The sequence below is a fragment of the Bombus pascuorum genome, chromosome 10 (genome assembly GCF_905332965.1).
Source record: "Bombus pascuorum chromosome 10, iyBomPasc1.1, whole genome shotgun sequence".
NCBI classification, from domain to species: Eukaryota; Metazoa; Arthropoda; class Insecta; order Hymenoptera; family Apidae; genus Bombus; species Bombus pascuorum.
In genome coordinates this window covers 13,390,946-13,409,803 of record NC_083497.1, presented here as the reverse complement: position 1 = coordinate 13,409,803, position 18,858 = coordinate 13,390,946, and the positions used below count along the sequence as shown (strand labels likewise).

The window sequence follows — 18,858 nt, the reverse complement described above, 5'->3', positions numbered from 1 at the left end:
CGAAAAGTCTTTCGTGAAATTCTTAAAAATTTCAATTCGATCGTTAATCGTTAATAAATTAGCGTGTCTAAAAATACATGCAATATGGATCAAAGCGAATAAACGATTTGATTAGATGAATGGCCACTGTCTAGAAACGGTTAAATCTTCTTCTACTGACCTTTTGATGGCGACGTTGAACGGAACAATCACGTTCATAAAGATGAACGACATTGCCAGCTTTGTCTCCCAACAATTGCACTTCGATGTGCCTTGGCCTCTCGATGAATTTCTCAATGAACATCGCACCGTTCCCGAAAGCGGCTGCCGCCTCGGAAGAAGCACGCTCGAACATTTCGCGAACCTCTTCCATGTGTCTCACGACTCTCATTCCTAACCAAGTACAGAAAGTAGACTTTATTTCGGAGTTTAGAACTCTGACAATTGAGAGAAGTTTTACACAGAATATCACTAACGTTCTCGTGAAATGGAAGTATCTCTCTTCTATAGAAGTTTATGAAATTTAATGAAATTGAAAGGATATCTTTGTACATTGACAGGAATTACAGGCGTTTTGATCGAATATTTGAAACTTGGAATGGAATTTAATGAAAATCGAAAGCTTTCGAATCAGAATTTCATGGGAATTAATTATCCGCAAAAAGGCAAGGTCGAAAGCTTGAAATATTTATGCAGTTTAAAAGGTTTTTGCTCTACTGTATACTTGAACTAAATTCATATAAGTATGTAGTTAACATTAAATACGTTCCTACCAAAAAGCTATAATTTTCCTCGCAGATAGGAACAGTTACACTTACGTTTGTGCAGATAAGGTAAAAGAGTTATATACATGTATAATACCTAATCCGCTCTATATTCGTTTCAAGTTGCACGGAATGACTCAATCTTAATTGTACTACGAACATAAATCTTCTCTCGAGGTGACGCTTTTATTGAGCGTTCGTTGCGAATGTTACCTCGTTCATCTCCGATTCTTATTAAGTAAATAGCATTTGGAATAAAAGTACAATGCATATTCTGTTTTGACTGCTTCCAAGTTATAAAACGATTCGGATACTTTAACGAATCGAGATTATCGTACGAGTAATTATTTTCAAATAAAATTTACGAAACTTCAGAACATGTGCAGTATCGCGACCATCGAAAATTTTCCAAATATTTTAGCATGTTTTCCAATCAACAATTGCTCGATTCTGGTGAAAAGAGCCATTGTGGGAACCAGTAGCAGTGAACGAAGCGTAATTAACTCTGCTCATAAATCATACAGAGGAGAGAAACTGATAAGCTTGTTCCACCGAGTGGATTTCACAATGAGTAGTTTTCGTGACGAGTAGACGTCCGCGGGAAAGAAGATGAGAACAAAAAAAAAAAAGCACCGGAAACACCAGATACGAATGCATTCGACGTTGCGCGTCCAGAGCATTAGCCTACTTTATCGAAACCTCGTTTTTATTTCACGACAGAAAATAACCACGAGACGATACTCTGTTTTCTAACCACGGGAAGTTTCATTTATACGTAGAAATAGCTTAAACGAACGTTTCTATCCGATAAAGCGAAGTTTATTCGATAAAATCCTACCTCTTCCACCTCCTCCGTAAGCAGCTTTGAATATCACCGGCAGTCCATGTTTCATACAAAATTCCATCGCCTCGTCAGACGTTGTTACTGGTCCGTCTGTTCCCGGAACGATCGGCACTTCAGCCTCTATCGCAGCCTGCCTCGCAGCTACCTAATCATTTTCAAATTTTTATGATTTATGCGTAACTGGATAGTGGAGTCTAGGAAAGTGGAAAGCCTGGAGAGACAGTCTGGAAAATTTCCTTGGTGACGAAACATACTGCGAAGAGGCAGTAAATTGTCCGAGGAATTTACAAAGGAAAGGAAAGACAAACAAGACCGAAGATAGGGATACGTAGTGATAACATAGAAACAGAGAGAAATAGATTAAATAAATAGGCAATTAGTTAACTCAGAGACGATAGTAAGGCAGATGTTGATCCCTCGTGCTTCTCTCGGTTTGAAATGATCACGGAGGTTAGAACGAAGCGAATGAGAGTAAGGCGTATGGTAGTTTAGCGAAGTAGTAGTATAATTGTTCCTGAATTCTACAGCGGCGAGTCGATGTTTCCACTTGGCGTACATTTGTAGGTGAATAAATATTCTTTGTTGCGCTCCTCTTATACCCTTAGACTAGGATAGGAGTGCGTTAATCAGCGACGGTTACGGGAGAAATGGTTTTAAGATAACAGAGATTCGGAAGAAGAGTCATCGCGACCTTTGCATCGCTTAAACTTACTCTGTAGATTCGTGAGTCGATGCACAACAGCAGGTATGATAAGTAGGAATTGTAAAGGAAATTCATTTCTAGGCTGACGAGACGGAGATTAAATAAATAATAAGGATAATAAATACAACCGACACCGAATGAGTAGAAATGGCAGAGAGAAACGATTAATAAATTAAAGTACCGCGTCGCCAAGAGTCGTTGCAATTTTATTAATATCGCAGAGTTTTATTTTTTTAAGAAATCGTACCTTGTCACCCATTTGTTGAACGACTTTGGGGCTAGGACCGATAAATCTTATTCCAGCGTTGATCACCTCCTGCGCGAAATCCGATCGCTCCGACAGGAAACCATAACCAGGATGAATAGCATCGACATCGTTCTCTTTCGCGATTTTCAGGATCTCCGGAATATTCAGATAAGCTTGAACAGGTGGAAGTCCTTTGCCGATCACGTAACCCTCGTCGGCTTTTTGTCTGTGCATTTGCATTTTGTCCTGCTCCGAGTAAATGGCCACGGAACGGATGCCCAGTTCGGTACATGCTCGAAACACGCGAATGGCAATTTCTCCTGCAAGAATAATAAATCTATTTTGTTACAGCGGTATTACTCCTTTTTGAAATCTTTATTTCTGATTCTCATTTCGTCCGAGCTTCGTTAACCCCGCTGAGGATGCACGTGCGATTAAATAGCGTGCACGTGCATCATATTAGGAATACCGTCGTTTTCGTACACCGATTTATCGCACGGCCTTGTTCCATAAAATGATGCAGCCATCGATCCAGACGTTTCATCAAACGTAAGTTCTCATGGAATTTATGAACGTGCTACGAGCACAAAGGTAAAACATTTGACGTTTAAGTGGTAATTCGTAACGTATGAAACGCAGTTTTTTAACGAGCCACATAGGTTAATAGGATACTTAAATATCGATAGAAGCGTATGTTAATAATTTCTCTAATACGAGTTGCCAGTAAAACAATTTGCACAAACACGATCTTAACGTTGGAATATTTATAACTTGTTAGCGTGTTTCGCATGGCTCGAAAGATCGCGAAGAAATTATTATCGAAGGAATAACGCGTACTATTTTCTCATATTTGTGTGCAGGTTTGCGGTAATTTTTCATTTCAAATGCGCATAAATACGTTCATTATAAAAAACAACGATAAAACCTGATTTTGATAAGATTAGCGCAATACTGCCTGAATCGTGCAACTAGTAAGCGAATTAAATTTCCAGATATAATTATCTTTGAGTACATATCATTTTCTAATCTCAAAACTTGAATCTTTCCTACGATAAACAAAGAGTGTGATACTACGAAGAGAAATATCTCCTTTTTCAAAATAGTCATTTTTCATCGCCACAAAGATATGTCATCCTATTGATTGGATATTAACGACGTTCGTTATCAAACGTAGACACAATAATGCTCGCAATACAGCAATCTCAGTCTTGCGATTTATATAAATACCTCTTTAGGACTCTTCTGCCAAACATCGTGAGCTAAATAAGCACACTCTCAATGTTTAAGACAAATACATGGCGACACCGGTGTCCGCTTCTCGCTCTACATCGCTTCTACAAAATTTCTTTGCATCGTTAATTTATCGCCTACTAGAAATAATCGTAAACCGACGAATGCACGGGCGGTGGAACGATATGACAAATGCGAATTGCAATAAAAGAAATATTAAAGCAGATTGTTTAAACGGCGTCGAATATGTCGTATTATCGAAAAATTATAGAAAAAGAACGACATTGTTAATCTCGAATTATATAAAAATAAAACGATGTTATATTAATAATCTTAATCCCTGTTTTGCCTTTAATTATGACATCTTTAAATGGTTTATCATTAGCGAGCCAATTACGACTCGAGCTAAAGATAGACACGCGAATGGCTTGACTTCGACATTGACGTTGACAACATTTAGATGAGTAGATTGATTCTAGATATCGAAATGGCGATTTATAGAAGTTCGATTATATAGAAACGAAAGGTGGTAGCGTCGTTTATCCGGTCGAAGTACGTATTTTGTATGCGTTCGATCGAATAACCGAAGAAACTTTAATGACAAACCTTATAATCTTTAATTAGTAATAATATCTCTATTGCCTTGCAGAGTCACGTGAATTTATTGAAACAACGTGGTTGAATCTTTGTTTACCCATGGATTTCTCGCAATCGGTAATTTCACACCCCTGAACTTTGACATCAATTTTTTCAATTTATTCGTTCCGATCTGAATCATGCTTGAAGACTCCGATTATCACGAGCTAACGCTACAAAATAAATTGCAAAACTAACATCGCGTTATGCGTTCTACGGCTTGAAGCTCGAACGGGCGAAACTGATGTTAGGCGAAACTCACCTCGATTGGCGACGAGGACGCTCCGGATTGGTTTGTACTGAACATCGGAGGCGAAACATCTCTTTGCAATTTTATACACCTGCAACATGTTCCTGTGTTTGACCAGTGCGTGTCTAGCACGTGAGGACTGCATTTTTACGATGTAGAGTCGCGTGGGACACTTTCACCAAATGTATATCAATTTACACTGTTCGATTAGGATCTTCTCTTAATCTTAAGTACCGCGTTAACTTCGTTAAATATCTCGCCACGATATATTCTTCCAAAGGAACTTTTAACCGCGACAACGCCACTATAGCCTTTGGTGCTCTTAAATAATAAAAGAAATATTTCTCTCTCTCTTTCTCTCTCTTGCTCCACACGGAATTTATCACTCTTTGCTATCTCTTAATCGAACCACACTGTTTCGGGTATGTCGCTCCACGCGTCTCGATGTATCGTAAAAGCTCGATTCGAACGGCTGGAAGCTGCACCGGCTGGAAGCTTATCGAGAGTCCGGCGTGGAGTGATTGCCAGGTTTCTGAAACAATAGATATTAAAGTTCGCGCGTGATCAAACAAATCCTTGGTATAGCGAGCGACAGAGTTCAAAACAGTGGATACTGACGTCATTTCGAGCTATAGTAAGTAAAATTATTATTAAATATTTCGTCGTAGGTTGTTGCCGGTGACAGGGACACCTGGACAGTGTTTGCTTTCAACGTTAAATCATCGAGTGCTATCCCTTAATTCTTAGTTGCGAGATTGATTTTTCACGAACAGACTTTTCTCTGCTAGGTATTTACTTGTTAAGTTATGACGATTTAATACAAGTACGATCGATACAAAAAATAGAAAATCGATAAGATTGGTAGAGGATAAGATTCATCGGAAAGGATCAAACGTAAGAAAAGTCTGAAATTATTTTACAAACTTCATAGCACGATGTTCTGATACACTTTGCGCGTCGATCATAACGAAACATCGTGAGTCAGAGAGTTTCTTAAACCATAGATCGATGCCAACGAAAACGTATACAGAAAATGTGCAGATTACTTGCCGTGGAAATATTTTGTACTGGAAACGATCGCTTGACTTTCGGAGCAAGTACGATAATGGAACAAACGAGTTTATTATTAGAATAACATTAGACTCGTACTTTGAATCGGCGATTCTAAGCCTCGGTCGTCAACGCCGTTATACGATACGTTTCTCTCATAAATAAAGCCCGGTTAAAGTCTCCTTCTGAATGTATGGCCTTGTTTGCAAACCGCCACGAGCATAACGATGAATAAATTAAAACGACGAATTCGTTCTAACCATCGAAACGATAAACCGAGCACAGATTTACGATGTAGCATGTATACGCCTGTAATGTTTTGTTCTTGACGAATCAATCAAGGCCGAACGACTTTGGATTTTGTTTTGGATTATTTTTAGAATCGTTACAGTGACTCTTTGATCATTTCCATCCTAAATATATTCCATAGTAGAAGATATTACTAGAATTTTAAAAATAGCCCAACTACGTGAATGTTTCGTGTCGACTTAATGTTTATGAAAGTACATTATATTCTGTCTAAACCACTCAATCACAAAATATCACCGTGTAATCGAACAGCGCTTGAAAATTGTGTAATCGATTGTGCAATCCCTTTGACGACCTTGTCTGAATTTCCATAAATGGCAACCAGTCTCCGAGATCCGATTTCAAAGTCAGAGATCACGACACGTCCATATTTTTCAATACCTTGACATTGTAAGTGCTCCACTTATTCTGACCCAGATACTCTTGTTACGTTCGTTTAACCAAAAGTCAACGCGAAAGCTCTTAATAGGCAGACCCGGCGAACGAATAAAAACACAATTTATACGACGATTAGAAATGCGATTGAGTTGTTTTGTTTGACGAAACGAAATGATATTTCTGCTGTAAATCTGAAACGCAAATTTTCCAGACGAGTCGGATACTTCCCGTTTCGTCTGAATTCACACACGCCAGAGAACATTTAAATTTAATACACACGTGCGAAGAAACTACGAAGCAGCATTGATTCGTTCAATTGCACAGTGAAACGTGTGCGTGAAAAGATCGCTGCGCCTCTTCTTCTCGACTTTCTTCATTTTCCACCGATACGGGGTTGCTCGCGTGATAAATGAAAAAAATATTCAAGGAGCTAAGAAGACGAATGTGGACGATGAAACGATAAAAGAAGAAATGAATCACGTTTTACGATCCTGCCGAGAAAGAGTCGATGCCAGTTGATTCTAACGCCAATTTTTATCGTTCTTTGACATCGTACGTTTTCCAGAACGCATTTCTTGCGTAACGCGTAGACTATGAACCTCAGACGAGTTGCAGTAATTTGCAAACGTAACGCACTCGATGCACGCATAAATTTATGCGTTCTCTGGCTAGAAAAATGATCACGAACCTATCAGTCTTAATTAGAAATAGCAAATGTAAAACTTGAAACTTTTTATTTGATTAATCCTTCTGCTGATCTTTCTAAACATTTGCACAACTATTATTTGCATCGAGCGATTGAGAACTATAATTACTTATGTTTCACAAACGATGTATAGATACTTCGAAGACATCACTTTATTTTCTATCGAATCATGGAACAACTTCAAATAAATATCAACGGATAAATTGGACACTTTGGAACATTAAAGCCAAAGCGAGTGCGTCAACTGCTGAACTCACTGGGCAGGACACTGTACAGACTACAAACGCGATTCTACAAAGTTCTACGCAAATTGTTCCGGATAGACTTTATCGTAAAAAGAAATGGTTCTCTACTCGACATTTGACTCAGGTAAAAGGGTGCGTGCGCATTCAATTTTAGAAAGGATCGTCTCTAACGTGTGTCTATATGTGTTTGCGTGTGCGTGGAACATATTGTATTAGACGTAAAACGTACCATGGTCCCTTCACCCTTTTGCTTCACCTTAGGGGATGCTATTGAATTTTATCCCTCATTCTCGATACTATATGTGGAAGAGTGGAGGAAGGAAGAAGATGGATGCTTTTGATCGTGTTTACTTTATATCATACTTACGGAATTATATTCTACATGTTCGTAAGAACGTAACTGGATCGCTCGTTCTATAAAAGAATTTTGACATATCATTGATCGAGTGGGTAGCTAACGCTAAAGTATAATTTTAAGCACGTATATAAGAGCCACTTCATCCGTTGAAACAGAAAGTCTTATCTTTGAATGATATTGTAATTCTTGAATTATTATGAATCATACTTGACAATGCAGAAATAAAGTCACAAACTTCTGCCAGAATTCAACAGCGTTATAAATAGAACTGTCTTATAACATAGTGTCTCTCCGTTTGCCAGGAAAATTAAAATAATGACTCGTGTCATTGACATGTATAAAGGTGCCGCATTGCCAGTGTTCGATTTGAAAGGTTACATAAACGATGAATAAAATATTCTATACAATTAATTAATATCCAAATTTTGTCCATTTTATAGCTCTTTTCGTATCTTTCTCGGCATTCTCGTTCCTATTTAAACACATTTACTTATGAATGTATGTATGTCTGTTGGTTGTATAGAAGCTGTTTAAAAAACACATTAACGTTCGATTTCTATGAATCTATAGATCGATGAGTCGGAGATGTCGTATTGCCAAGATTTACATATGCATATAGAAGATACTAAACTACAATATAAGAGCTCTTCGGCCTTGCGCAAAATCAGGAGGAAATACTCAAAATAAGTCTCTTATGTAACTACCGCGGCAGCGATTTAAATTTCATTCGATAGAAACTCCTTGTCTCCGGTTTTTATGTTTTTCGCGTTCTTCTTACTCCTTTTCGTATGCTCTTGCTGATAGAAGCAAATGCAGAAACGCGCTGCTTGATTTATTTAAAAATTAGAAACCGAGAATTAGAAGCAGAGATGATAGCTGCTACCTCTTCCATTTCCTATTCAACTTAGCTTCTCCCGTCGCTATTAATGCGATGACGAAGACGTAATAAAGTAGCACAATGATGCACATTACTAAAAGAATCCTGGGAAACTATATTTCATGCTATACAACCGTACGACGATTTGCGAGTCGCGTTAGATAATCTCTCACAACGACAACATTTGTTTCTATTATTTTTTCTTACAATTCACGCACATCGATATATCGGTTTATTACGAATATCGAACATGTAATTTTCATAGTAATCTCTGATGATTGTAGCTCTTTTTTTTTAGTAACAAATACATGAAAATACAAAGAGAAAGTGTATTATTATACGAACGAAGCCATTCAAGCGTGTTGTTAATCGACCTTGAACGTAATATTCTGTCCAACACGTTAAATTGACGCGTGTCGTAGAATAGGCTCTATTATTATTGGTTTCTCCTTTGCGAATCAGCTTCAAATTTCGCTTCAATGCCTATTCAATACCTGTACAGTAACGTATTCGCATTTTAATTTTTGTTTTACGATAATCGAAGTAACTTATTTGTCAGAGATTAATATTTCTATGAAAAATAAATTTTCCTTCGTCGTTCGAACAAGCTTTCCGTAGATAATGTAATACTATCACGTTGCTGATACTCTTATCCTATTCGTATTTACTAAATAATGCTTTGAATTATTAGAAAAACGATCGATCTGTGGACATATTTAAGAAAAAATGAAATTTATCTGCTGTTTTAAAATCTAAAGTTACTCGCGTGTACCCGTCGCTGCGATGGCTGTACACAATCTCCGTCTATGTGTTTATTGGTCAATGACCATTCAATAAGTCGTCAATTTAATGTTCGTTGAACACGTCACACCGAAACTTAAGAGCCGTTTTCGTTTTACATATGGTATCTATCGCGAGGAACAACGTTTGAAATATTTATTTTTTAAATTCTATCAATTTTCTTCGCTACTTTATTTTTATCGTTACACATTGTGTTATTAATAACTTCCTTGAGAAGTTGTTTATGAAATGCATGCTTTATTTATCAAGCTTTTCAGCTCTAGGAATTTCACTCCGCTTTAGAATTTGTCGAATATGCATCTATCCTACATCAGTGTGGACTTTCTTTGGAACGATCGATTAGATAATAACGAATAAAATCCATTCTTGAGATACCTCGAGATTAGTGTGCCGCGTGCGTGGAAAACTATGCGAACAACTTCAATAAACCTACAAACTATAAAACTACTTTGCGCGTTTGTCACGCTGTTGCAAAACATCCGCTGGATAATCTACCGAACTACTGACCTTTCAACCTCGCTGCACACACGGGCTTTTTTTATTTCCAACTGTGTCTATATAGGTACTAATGTCACACGCATATAATCAAAATAATATTTATAATTTCAAACAATTGTTCTATAGATTTTCTATTCGTGTCCACTCACGTCACTCGTAATAGTTTTGTTTCGTTTAGTTGATCGAGATAGAATCTTTGATCAATTTTTAAACGGAAACAATTGAAACGTTCATTTGTCGATTACCATCGGCGTCTTATAAAGCAGCAAAATTTCGAAATATTTTCATTTAGTTTCCATCATTTCCACATATTTTGATAGTGATATATGTTGTTTGCCTTACTACAGCGTTGCTATTTTTGAAACAGTCTGTCGTTTATCAGTATTTGTAATATAGGAAATCTAGAGATTACAATGCGTATTTGTTTCCCTTAGATTAAAAGAGTAATTTTCCGTAAGACCGAATGAATGGTAAAAATTGTATAATTTTATCAGATATATTAGATATATTAGCATTAAACGTTATGTCAAATACATGCAGAAAAGGTGTCATGTTCTAAAGAAATAGACCATAATTGACACTAATCGTGTCGCTCGGAGTATCTGGTAATCTTTGTTGTGCTGGCTAATCAAGTCAAATATACGTCCTTGTGGTTTAATCGGACGGTGGAAGTGAAATTTAAATGGATATCTATGCGATACACGTTACTGTTCAAAACATTATGTCGTCAAAGTCATTACTTGCTCAACGATATTAACTTCGCTGGAAACATCAAACGATACAAATTATTGGTAAAATATACAACTAGGATAAATTAAATATAAGTGCAAATGCTGACAAACATCAAAGTACCCAAGTGAAAACCAAAAACAATTATCTGTTTGGTCTTCTATTCCTGTACGTTGGTCTTCTTTATCTACATCGAAGACTTCTTCGTCATTGATATGACTTCTTAATTAGGCTATCCCTATTTTCCATGTTATAGGACTTCATCAAATTAAACTCGTTAAACGTTGCTAAGATTGTATTTCAACTGAACTAGTTGCGGTACGTCATTGTGTTGTGTTGTGCGTGAATATCTATATATATACTAGCAGAAATAATGAAATAATTGTAAATATCGATCCTACAACAGCGTAATGTCAGAAGCAGCTGAGCCGCGAGTCGTATAGATTTGCCAGACATCATTGAACAATGTTTATCACTTTGTTCCGTGCCATTTCAGGAGAAATTTTATTTTTCAATGAAGCAACGAATAGCAATGATATTATTATTATTATTAAAGCATGATGTACGATTGTTGTACAACTGGGAGATGAAACACGTTGCAATATACAACACAGTACAATAGGAAGTACAATCGAACTTTGCGATTGCACAAAGTGGCACACAATGTAAGACAAAGTTTAGTTTCACTTATTACTGTCTCATAAAAGATATAACTTAGAAAAAACGAAGCTGGCACCCCGCTGGGGGTAGCCGCCCACATGCTATATTTATTTTTTATTTATATTTTTTTTCTTCACCAACAAGATATAACACTTTACCAAATGTCCACAAGGACAAATTGTAAAATAACCAAAATAAAATAAAAAAAAAAAAACTTATTACTGAAACTAATTCTACTGTACAAAGTGAAAATTTACATCAGCACAGTGATTTATGTTCTCGACATTTTCCAACGTTCCTTTACGAAGCGAAGCAAAATATAACGGCGAAGAATATTAGAAATTAAAAATCTGTTTGCATCGGAGAAAAGCTACGTCTTTCGCGGAAAAAACATCTCATAAGTAATCGAAACAAGGATAGAGGCATGTAAATATCCTACGATAATGATATTACGTACATATATTATAATTAAACTCAAGGTTTAGCTCCTGTAATTTGAATTAATGTACTTAATTAAGATGTTAAAGCTGAGCTACTATTTCGCAACAAAACACGTTGGTGCGTGTAACATCCAAAGTTCGTTATTTATCTTTTCCCTCCTTACAACGTAAACTGGAACAAGATCGTGAAAGATCTCATGTATTAAAGATATCGATACAGAATTTTAAAAAATACCGATGTCGTTTGATATAATCGTACGATTAAATTTACACTAAGCTTCGAAAACAAACAACAATTTATACGAATCAATTCAACGAACGTTGTACACTACGATCCTTTCGCAATCGTTAGACCATAAATGTTTATGCGAATTCATAATTTATAATCATGGCTAAAAAGCTGGAAGCTAAATTCATCTTCTTCGTTTGATTTTGTCACTCGTTAAATATCACGACGAATCCTATGGTTCACATTGTAACGCTTATCGTTTTTATCACCTCGCGACTGCGTTTGTTAGTCCAACGGTGATTCGATGCTGGAAAATGATATCGATCTCTAAGCCTGAAAGCCTCGTTGAGATTGAAACAGCTGATCCGTCAGTTTTAAAAGTGGCCAGATGAAAATTAAGCCGACCGACTATACGAAAGAGTTATATTAAAGAGCGGGGTGATTATAGCTAACGATTTCAACGTTAGTCCGAAAAAGGGGCGTCAACTGAATCGATATTTCTAGCAGGCAAGTAGGGAGGTAGGAAGGTTAACCGACTGTTGAGGGAGCACGTAAACGTCCCTCCTTGAGGACTGTCTCGTTCGTTTTGGCACAGTTTGAACATCCTGTACGATATATCGTTCGAATTATCCAGTTCACAGCGATATAGTGTATTATATACCGTCAAATAAATTGGACCTAGTGAAAACTTGTTTCTTTGAGAAAGAGGACGATGACTCGTGTATTGGAATTCTCGTGGATTATTCCTTGGGTGTTGCTACGCAACCTTCGCGTGTATTCGGCCAATGAATACACGTTAATGTACGTGTATGATAATGCGTATATATGTTTAAAAGTATCAGAACCCGTTGTTAGCTTCTTGTTGACTGAAGCGAGATTGTGTTGGTCAGTTATTTTGTAAAGACGACCCAAGAAGTAAGGCAACTTTTACCAAACTCATAGAATGAACATTTAAATCATCCACTAGAAGGCTCATTGTTACCAATAACAGACTTTTTTACAATAAAGCACACAATTCGTTGACGTAATATTCGTGAAACGTTTATGGAAGATTGTACGAAAAAAGACACGCGCTGGTCACAAAAGAATAAATAGAATGACGGACAATGCGCAAAGCGGGGAGAAGAGAAAGACTGCGGAAAATGATGCGTCTCGTTTGATTGGCGCCTGCACACGCGCTTTGTAATTACACGTGCTCTTGTCGTCGTATTCATACGCATACTGCGTCAATTAACATACCTGTGCGTATTTGTCGCGCGAATTGCACGTGTATCACAGATACAGCCGCCATGCATCAATGTTTAACCAACGCGAATGTGATTAACGATCTTACGTTGCCAAATATGTATACGATATAAACGTAGTAAGATACGTACCGAGGAAAGATTTCAGTAAAAGCATCTCGAAGGCTACTGGGAAAAATTGTCACTCGAAAAGGAACAAACGCGTAAACTAACGAAACGCGAGGCGGAGATTGTGTTTGTGCACGCGTTATTAATCTTCTTGTATTCGCGGTTAGTACGTAATTGTCATTTACCGATCGATATTTATCATCGCTCTCATTGAGAAAACAAGCAATTTCTTATCGGAGGAACGATACGTCTGATTATCTAAGGTGAATTAACTTCAATGTGAAACATTTCTACGCAAATAATATCTTCGCAATTTAGAAACTTCAAAAGTCTAAATCTTCGCCATCGATCAACGAACTGTGTGTTACGAGTACCTTAAGAATTACGAAATTATCAAATTACAACTCTTATTAAAGCGAAGTAATACAATTTGTAGTACATACCGTAGGTATTTTTCTCTGATCAAGCAACGACTATATTGTACCCAGTGATTCATTAAATAATTGCTCTCATTCATTGGTATACTTGAATACAGGGATTCCTCGAATAGATGTGAAATAAGTATTGCAGATAAGGAAAGCTGAAGATATAAAAAGATAGAAAGAGCTAGGAGATTCCATTATTTCCTTTATCTTCGTCGATATGAATCGAAAACAGTTGACCTAATCATCGTGCAATATTGTTTATGTTTCAAGCGCCACTAGATATGTAACGTTACATTTTCGCTAGCTATTCACTAGCGCTTCTAAAATATTACTCGAATTCTATAACCGATAGGAGAAAAACGTATGGACGGAATGGAAGAAGGACTGAATATATGAGCACACTTAAACAACATGCATTGCAAATTCTTCGCTCACTGATGTCGATATATAAATATTTATAAACTGATACTTGCGAATAGAAATTTAAAAACGTAATTCAAAGAATAATATTCGTGTTTGGACGTCAATTACAACGTCAACTCTAATGCGATATACCGAAATTAAGCTTACAATTGCTCTCTTTAATGTTGCAAAAAAAAAAAGATATATAAAAGAATGAGAATAAATAAAACGACGTCAATGACAAAAACGCACCGAGAATTTCAATTCCCGGGAAAACCCTGTAATAAATTTCAAATGACTGTATTAATTAAACTTACATTGTCATAAAAAGTTAGTTTCTCGTCTGTACAGATTAATTACAAGATTAAGATAATTCGATAAGCGTACGAAAACCAAATCTCTCTTCTGTAACGGAGAGATCGTATCGCTGAAGAGTTATTCTGTACATAATATTTTCCTATATGAACGCAAGAAATGTAGTTACGTAATAAAAAATTACTTTATCAGATCAAAAAACTGTACGGTCCCATTCACTCATAAACAGCTTCGATCGCTTTAATTCCGCTAACTCGTAACGATACTAGCTACCAAATTTACGATTAAAGTAGAGATAATCGCTTATAATGTTAATCTTTCAGCTTGTTGAGATCGGAATTCTAATTATAAAGAGTTTAGGTTATTTGAAGTTGTTCGTAATGATAAAAATATCTAACTATAAAAACAGAAAGGCAAGAAAAAATTGATTTTCCAAATCTGAAAGAGCATGTCCACGCTCGAGCAATCAACGCGGAATCTCGTGATCTTCGACCCTGCATCGAGACCTCGTTGATCGACCATAACGATTCACCGAATTATTACATAAACGTCCTAAACCGTCATTCGGGGTAGATCATATGGCCAGAACGTTCGTAAATGTTCGCTTCGACGTTCGATTCTAACGAGTTTGTCACCGACGCAAGAATTACACAACACGTTATCCTTTCTTATTCTCACTGTGCATTAAAAACAAAAAAAAAGAAAATGCACGAAACAAGGAGACCCCTCTTGATGATGCGTTCGACGTTGGTCGATTTCGAATTGTTGCCAGGAATTGTGCATCTATGTTTACCCGAAACGGGCGTGTTGTAATCGCGGATGCGCCAATTTGAATTCGGTCGAGAATGGTGTACGAATAAAAATGCCAAAAATTTCGGTACACGCGCGGCCAATCGGCGCATCTCGAGCCACAGACTCTCGAATCGAGAGCAGCGAACCGCGGCACGATAACTCGCGTGGGTCAATTTCGTTGTTGGCGCAGACCGCGAAACTCGGCACGCACGCAAATCTCAAGCGAAGCACACACACGCGTTGTTTCGGCACTGCAATCGTGACAGCCAAGGGATTTCAGGTTTCTGGGCCAGCTTCACCCGGTCATTTGCCGGCGACCATGAATTGTCAATAATTCATTGCCGCGCCGGGAAATACTGTGCACGGAAAGATTGAAGGCGACGCAAACGATCGGAAGACATAACACGGTGAAACAGGCGGAAACACGTCGAATCTCATTCAATAATTCGGTGTACTTACGGTGTCGTACGCCGGGGACAAGGTAGGCCAGACCCCGTCCGGCTGAAGTCTAAGCCGCAGTGAAATCTTGAAGCACGTCGAACTGTTCTCGCTGGTACACGCGTTCGACCTCTATGGAAATAGACAGGCGCGATTGGTATACCAACCTGCGCCTGCTCGTACCGTGATGCGCGTTTGTTCGGACGACCGACGGTGTCGCCAGCTAGCGGTGAACCGACCGAGGAATAACCTTATCACAAGTTGGACATATTGTTTGATAGTGTATCGTGCGAGTTTACTGGCTACAAAATAATATTTTTGTTTGGTGATGTGTTCTGAAACGATTCGGTTCGTTTCGAACATGTACACACAGTGAAACGAAGAGTACGGACATGATTTGAAGCTTCTGAAAGTCTCCATGAGTGTCGAATCTTAAGGCCTCGCCAAGGCTTCGGTCTCTAAAGTTTAGACGAGTTTTGAAAGTCGCGATAGATTTTGTAAATTTTAAAAATCATGAAAGTCTTGGCGAATTTTAAATCTCTCGAATCGCATCGAAGTTGAGATTCGATCTCTCGCCGCTACTCTTACCGAGATACTCATATTGTACCGTCGAGTGTCCGGTCTAGAAGAAACAAATAAAGTTTAGTTAGCAGCGTAGCATATTAACAACGGCAAGGCCAACCGAGTTTGATAGTATTATTAAATAGATCAATAGAAAGTTATATTTTTCAAATGTATCCTTTCTAGGGGAAAAGATCCATCTATATATGATATAATCATACCTATTTATATATGTAATGTCTTTTTATGTTTTAATTATCCATGTGGTTAATCGAAGTTATTACATTTACGTTCACGTTTCGTTTCTTATTAAATTATGCTAATATAATAACGTGTGTGCATATTAAATAGAGTTCACAGTCCGTTAGTACGAGTTCGTAACAATAAGCCAGATCACGTGCCTTTCTGAACTACGTTCCACACAATTTAATAAATTAAATAGTCATACCTCGTGTAACCAAAATATTATTAAATCTTTCAAAATGTTCGTGAAAATATTATATTTCCCATAAATACATATAAATAATTCTCGATAGCTTCGGTTACATAATATGCTATCTATCAAGTAAGAATTACGTCAATTATAATTTGCAACGGAAGAAAAAAAATTATACCAAATTCATAATAATTTGCTTTAATAATCATTTCTCGAATACGCGTCTTTTTGCTTACTAAAAGGTATTGCAAGTTTCTTTAGAAAACAGCATACGATATAGTACCATTTGGCAGTTTCTTATCAAGCATTCAAAAATGGCACTAGTAGGTACTAATAATAATGTATCGCGTGAGTTTACGTCAAAATCGGATCTGCCAATCGCGTCACTTTTGACGAAGTCTTTTCATAGTGCAGTTTCCGCGTTCTTCTTACCATTGATCCTACTTCAAGTTACAAAAATTTGTGAAACATTAATTTTTATAACATCCAATCTTGGTGCAAACATTTATCGCGTTGAGATAAATCGTGTATCATATATCGAGATCACATGTTTAAAGCAATTCTATATTGAGACTGTAATCTCCTGTTTAGAGGAATATTACTGAAAGTATATTTGTTTACATCTAGAAATCGTTCTTTTACTCACTAAAAGATAAGTCTGTATTTACGTGTGCCAGGAATATCGCGAGAGTCCGATTGATAACGGATGATGTAGAAGCATCGAAAATGTTATCAATAAGCAACCTGCATATATCTACATACATCTAATACTGTATATATCTAGCAGAAAATCTAAGAAGGTGGGTTACCAGATCTTTGTTGCGCAACTCTAATATTTGCTGATAAACTGATATCATAGAACAACGCAATTTCAAAAATAAAGTTATCATTTAAAGCGCCACTACTTACTGACCGTAAAGAAAGACCGATATATAAAAATAACTCGTAATAATATAACTATAACGTTAATATCATCGTTTGGAGAAACGTATTCGCTGTCTTTGTATCGACGCAAAATAATTTACAAATATTTGTTTAATTTTTATTACAATACAATTTTAACGATCACTAGTGCTGGTTTATGCAAAAATACATGCACAATTTAAGAAAATATTGATTCTTTATGGGTTATTTATGAGATAAAATCCATATATACTATGTAGTCCGGTTTGGAGATCAGTAGAATAAGACAGGGATAGTATACCGTCAGCCGGTAGGCATCTGCCTGACCTAACGTGTCTATTTCTCCTTAGCATATCATACGATGCAACTGTTCAATATTCGGTTTCTGCAAATTATATTGCATGTCATTATGCGTGTCTCTCTAAAAAAAAAAAAAAAAAAAAAAACGAGGTAAGGTAAGAAATAACGAATTTAAATATTCCCTCAAAGTTATTGTATTACAAAATTGTAAATCCTTCGTAAAACAAGAAATAAATGATTATTAACGGATAATTTAGGCTAGATAGAAAACTTGAAATATAAAAAATAAGAAACGAAAATAAGAAGTCATATGATATGGAGATATCAAATTGTATAACTGCTTTGAATTCACATCGAGTCCCTTCGAAGATATTTTTTATTTTGTATATGGCGTAAAAAAGAAATATTTTCGAAGGAACAGAAAACTTGATTATCTCTTGTTTACGAGATTATATTTATACTTTAATAGTATATCCAACACTTTCGTCAGCAACAGCTAATTGATTACGAAACCGAAGGAAAGAAATACTGCATGCATCGTGCATTTTATGTTTTCTGTATTATTCTTCATCAATTATACAGATCATTTGTTGGATTAATTAAGGAAACATTAATCATCTGCACTCGCAAATTCCATAGAGCAAGCTTTATACATTGTTGTGAACATTTTTTATAAAGTGTCAAAGGATCATTTATAGAATGGAATTTCATGATCTTATACTCTTTTTTTTTTATATAAAATAAGTTGTTGGACATGCCTCATTGGATTAACGATTAGAAGATCTTATACTTGCATACGTCCGTGTGGACAAATTTGCTGATTTCTAGGGAACGTTGAATAATTTTTAATCTTATTTTTTTACTTTTTGGTCTTTAATTGTCATCCGACGATATACATTGAACCTGTGATAATAAATTTTAGTATGTTGAGTCAAATCATTATCATTCTTTCGCAATATACGTATATCCAACATACTCATCGTGTGAATGACGTGCTGCTT

The 18,858-nt window shown here is 36.6% G+C and overlaps 2 protein-coding genes across 5 annotated transcripts in view; one reads left to right on the top strand and one right to left on the bottom strand.

Annotated features, from left to right (window-relative positions):
* Positions 1–18,858, bottom strand: part of LOC132911060 (pyruvate carboxylase, mitochondrial) — a 67,819-nt gene that overhangs the window by 9,883 nt on the left and 39,078 nt on the right. For 2 of the 3 annotated variants that reach the window (XM_060967407.1, XM_060967409.1), the window contains exons 1-5: positions 15,679–15,835; positions 4,666–5,185; positions 2,538–2,857; positions 1,582–1,732; positions 161–372 (exon numbers count right to left, since the gene is read on the bottom strand). In XM_060967407.1, the coding sequence (XP_060823390.1) occupies positions 161–372; positions 1,582–1,732; positions 2,538–2,857; positions 4,666–4,798 (816 nt within the window). In that variant the 5' untranslated portion in view covers positions 4,799–5,185; positions 15,679–15,835. Of the gene's footprint in view, positions 1–160; positions 373–1,581; positions 1,733–2,537; positions 2,858–4,665; positions 5,186–15,678; positions 15,836–18,858 lie in introns of those variants that run through there. The other variant, XM_060967408.1, reaches the window with a different exon arrangement.
* The window catches only part of LOC132911091 (optineurin-like), a 428,401-nt gene that overhangs the window by 405,865 nt on the left and 3,678 nt on the right, over positions 1–18,858 (top strand). The window contains exon 1 of one of the 2 annotated variants that reach the window (XM_060967487.1): positions 17,126–17,454. The exons of the other annotated variant lie outside the window; for it this stretch is intronic. The gene's annotated coding sequence lies outside the window, so the exon portion shown is untranslated. Of the gene's footprint in view, positions 1–17,125; positions 17,455–18,858 lie in introns of those variants that run through there. 2 annotated transcript variants of the gene reach the window in all.